This window comes from Gymnoscopelus braueri (assembly GCF_963280865.1).
Source record: "Gymnoscopelus braueri genome assembly, chromosome: 3".
Lineage (NCBI taxonomy): Eukaryota > Metazoa > Chordata > Actinopteri > Myctophiformes > Myctophidae > Gymnoscopelus > Gymnoscopelus braueri.
This window is the reverse complement of record NC_137612.1, coordinates 41,191,384-41,196,011: the sequence shown is the minus strand read 5'-3', so window position 1 is coordinate 41,196,011 and position 4,628 is coordinate 41,191,384. Positions and strand designations below refer to the sequence as shown.

Sequence of the window (4,628 nt, the reverse complement as noted above, 5' to 3'; positions counted from 1 at the left end):
AGCCCTAATCAACAGAGTTTTCAGGTATAGTGTAGGAAGAGTAGTGTGTAGGAGTCAAAAGGTACTGCGGTTCTGACCTGTATTTCCCTGTGTGCAGCGGCTGCCCCTGCCCCCCGGGGGTTTTCGGGCAAGGCTGGGTGGGTCGGGGTGGGGGCGGAGGGGCGGGGCGGGGGGGATGGGGTGGGGGGGGGGGGGGGCGGGGCTAGTAGGGGCGGTTGGCGTCCTTCGGCCTCTTCAGCTGCACCTTGAGTCTCTTCATGCCGATCTGGAAGCCGTTCATTGACTGGATGGCAGCCTGCGCACTGCCGGGGTTGTCGAAGCTTACAAACCCTGGTGGAGGAATGCACAACACACAACCACATGGTTAGCTAAAAGAGAGAGAGAGAGAGAGGGGAGGATAGAGAGGACAGTAGAGCGGCGGCTCCCAAACGTTTCTGGATCATGGGGCCCACTTTGGAAAATCTTGGAGGCGTTTGTGTGTTTGAATGATCAATCATTGGAACGAACATTAAGTTCCTATTTGTTTATCTTTATCATCACAATGAAAACTCAGATTTCAAGGTTTTTAAGAAAACAAAAATACCAGGACGTTTTTTCTTCCATTCATTGTTTAATATTAATGTTATATTATCATTCAAATCTTAGTGTTTTGGCAATTATTTGGGGGGCCCACCAATATCCTCACGGCCTAAAGATATAGGTACAGTTATATGAAAGATGCAACTTTACAATTAGAATGCAGTTATTTCATAGGTTATAAACAAAATATTCCCTGCAACACAAAACATTGAGTTTCAATTAAACAAATCATACGACCTGTCGTAAGCATCGACTACAACTCAATTCAGTCATAACTCAAAGTGTTGTATTATGATGAATCCAGTCACTAGCAATCTATTATAGTAGACAGTACTACTTTACATATTGTCGACTTTTTATGTTTTTTCGTAAATGATTGCCCTACTTCTCCGTGCGATTGTGCCGCACAAAAGTACCAAAATAGTAGATCTACAAGCTCACAACGTGTTGCATTGTGAGCTTGTAGATCTGCTATTTTGGCTATTTTTGGAAAATGTTGAAAGTCCTAATGAAAGTGTGTCTGTGGGTTTTGGACATAATATAGGTTTCCACGCGACAGCTACGATATCATCATTGAATGTATCCACGATGCTTACGAGAGGTGCAAGAAATATGTCATGGAATCCATGCAGTCATTTTACATGAGACATACATTATACCACAGGATCACAAGATTGACAGCACCAACATGCAACCAAAATCATCCCCAAACATCCGCTGGGCTGAGCCAGGCAGTATTGTGTATTTTTCTTTGTTTAAATCCTGTTAAAAAAACAGCTCAGTGGCCATGCGGTTAGAGACCGGGTCATACCAAAGACTATAAAAATGGGACCCAATGCCCCAGCATCAAGGGTTGGATTGGGCCGCAGCGGCGCGTTTTGAAACTTGCCATTCGGCTATTTTCAGCGAAAGCTTTCCCCACAATACGGATGGATGCTAGGGTTTAAGTGGTTATGCCAAAATAGTAAAGTTCATAAATTTGACAAACGTGATATATGTTGACCACATGAACCCCAGCATCCCTATTCTGAGGGGAACGTTCGGCAAAAAATGCCGGTCTACAAGCAGATCAGCTGTTTTTTGGCAAAGAGATTTGGTGTAGAGGGAAAAAGAGCGCACAAATTATAGAGCCAACTCATATCCAGTATAGAGGGTTTTTAAGTGGTTAAACCCAAGTCTGAAGTTGTTCAGAATTGACCTCAGGGACTCTTAGTAAAGTGAAGTCACCTGAGGGACTCTTCGTACAATTAGCAAATCTTGTTGTTACGAGTTACGACTATAGCATAGTCGTAAAGTCAATGATTAGAATCTGTCAGAAACTCTATGAGCCATTCTCTGTGCGTATGCACTGCACAACGCTGACACTGGGTGCCGCCCACTCAAACACGACTGCCTCATGTATACTTAGCTTCGTGTGGGTGTCACACACCAAAGATAGCAGATCTACAAGCTCACAGCCCTGACACGTCGTCGTCGTGTGCTTGTAAATCGGCAATGTTTGGTGCATGAAGGAGAAAAAAAAAAAGTGACATTAAAACCGAGCTCCTTTCCCACACTGTTTGGCGTTCATCGTGATCAACATGACTTGTGAGTTACAGCGGTTACAATTAACGGCGAGTTGTTTAACAAAGCAAGAAATTAATGATAAGGGATTAAAACGGAGCAGTTGTTGAATAATTAAAACTTCCAAGACACAGTGATTCTTCATGCCTGCTTTCTCGGGGCAATCAGGGTTTTCAGTACAGGGATAAACTCTTTGGTTTTTCAGTGAAAAAAAAAAAAAAAAACATGAAATCGTAAAGAAGGGGTTGGGGTTGGTTGTTGGCTGCAGTAAAGAAGTGTGATTAGTAAAAAATAGAAGAAGGAATAATAATAAGAATCTCTTGGTTTTATTCGTTTTTACCCACCAAAGCATTTACTTTGGTTTGTCGCTCGATCCACAAACACTTTGGAGGAGATGACATTACCGAAAGGCAGGAACATCTGCATCAGCTCTCCATCCCCAAACTCCTGAGGGAGATGATAGATGAACAGGTTACAACCCTCTGGTCCTGCAGACAAGACAGAGAGACAGAGGGAGGGGGGGGCGGGGGGGGGGACGGGGGGGGGACAGAGAGGGAGGGGAGAGAGAGAGAGAAGGAAGGGTAGGGTAGGGGGAGAGGGGAAGGGTCAAAGTGAGAGAAAGAAGTGAGGACGGGTGGATAAGAAAATGAAAAATAATGGAGAAGTAATGAAACCGTGCGGTGCTGTGAAGCTTATTTCACAGGTTCTGGATTTGTTTCCACACGATATGGCTCGGTTTCAGATAGGAGAACCCCTGCTAACTCAGAACTTAGTTCTTAGTGGAAACAAACAAACAAACAAACCAGCACAGAACTTCATGGGTTCAGTAAAGTTTCAGGTTATGGAAGGTGCTGGGTTACCCTTCGTAGTACAAAGGAGACATTAAGCTTTTACATGATGTATTATGGGCTTGTTCTGAACTCACAGCTAACACTAAACTGTATGGAATATCCAACTCAAACAACAGCTTCCTCAGCGGCTGCGTCACGCCGGGTGAAATCAAGTTAATCCTCAAAGAACTGCGAGAAGATTAAAACAAACAAATACAAAAAAACAACAAATGAGTGTTTCATCTGAGCAAACAGCTATCAGCTGTCAGTAATTTTGGATGATCAAAGACCGCTGGGATCTTGAAATTATCTTTTTTTATTTGATTTTCTTTAAACATTTTGTTCACTCCCACAAGGGGGCAGTAACGTCCCAAGCAGGAGTGGCTCAGGGGTCATTGAGTTCTTCAGTGTGACTGGAGTTGGTCCATAGCAGCTCTCTGTTCCAAACATTCAGGAGACGTCTATACAAAGAATTGTTACTAATACTAATTATTATACATTCTCCACTGAAAATAACCAACCTTTTTTTGAATATATATATAATGTGGCATCCTTGCAGACATTCCTTTCCCTTTGCTTTTATTAGCTTTTATTTAGTGTCGAGTCATTAACAGTCCTCCTGGGGACACTTTTTTCAAAACGGCCAGACTAAAGGGATCAGATTGACTTTGTCAACATTGTGGATTCAAATTGGGCTCAAGACCTTAGTTGAATGTCACCACCTCTCCCTGGACATTCATTCTAAATCTAAATCAAGCAGAGGATATCATCTAATGATCAAATTGGACACCTGCTGGGTTTTGTCTCCGTTTTTTAGTTGCTTCTATGTGTGACACTAGATGTGAAAAAGAGATACCAGTGTGATTTACTCTGGTTAAATAAAGATATTTTTTTTCCATCATAGCAAAAAGGATTGAGATGTCCCTAAGGAATAAAGAATTAATTGAAGCCATCACGGACCAATTAGAAGACCTACTTTATCCATGAAAGTATCACCGACTGTGTGTTTATTATGGAACTATATAAGCTGATGCAACATGACAGTAAAACAAACACACAGACACTCAATAATAACCACACAGTAGGGCTGTACGATTATGACTAAAGTGATCATCCTGATTGTTGTATTTAATATTGTAATCACGATTACAACCACGATTACAATATCACAGTAAAAAAAATCCTTTCTTGTCTTTGTTGCTCATTGTTCTTACGGGAGTCATCTGGAGACTAGGTGGGCTGTTGTACAATGTTCTTGTCATTAACCCCTTGTGTGAGCGTGAGGAGACGAAGGCCAGGTTTAATAGCTGATCAAATAATGTTTGAATTAATTCGTTACGTTTCACTGACAAAATGTTGTCCTTTATATTTACTCAGGGAAAGTTTCTGAGCGCAGACGCTCAGTTTCATTAACGCCCTGCACACAGACAGACACATTAAAACCTGGGAGCTGACCAGTACAACCACAGCCTTATCGTCTCTTGTCAGGTAGAAACCTCATATGTCCAAAAGTGTTACTTTTCAGCATTCAAATTCAAAAACAGCAAAAGTAGCAGATCTACAGTTGCGGATCTGCTACTTTTGATGCTTTTGTGTGACGCTGTAGTATGATCAAGTAGGGCGTTCATTTACGGGGGGAAAAAAACACAAAAAGTT

At 42.1% G+C, this 4,628-nt stretch overlaps 1 protein-coding gene across 15 annotated transcripts in view; it reads right to left on the bottom strand.

Moving 5' to 3' along the window:
* Positions 1-202: 202 nt before the first annotated feature.
* Positions 203-4,628, bottom strand: part of celf4 (CUGBP, Elav-like family member 4) — a gene marked incomplete at both ends in the record, with an annotated part of 129,585 nt that continues 125,159 nt past the window's right edge. For 6 of the 15 annotated variants that reach the window (XM_080423323.1, XM_080423325.1, XM_080423326.1 and 3 more), the window contains 2 exons: positions 203-330; positions 2,547-2,630. In XM_080423323.1, the coding sequence (XP_080279449.1) occupies positions 203-330; positions 2,547-2,630 (212 nt within the window). Of the gene's footprint in view, positions 331-2,486; positions 2,631-4,628 lie in introns of all 15 variants that reach the window. The other 9 variants (XM_080423317.1, XM_080423314.1, XM_080423318.1 and 6 more) reach the window with 2 other exon arrangements.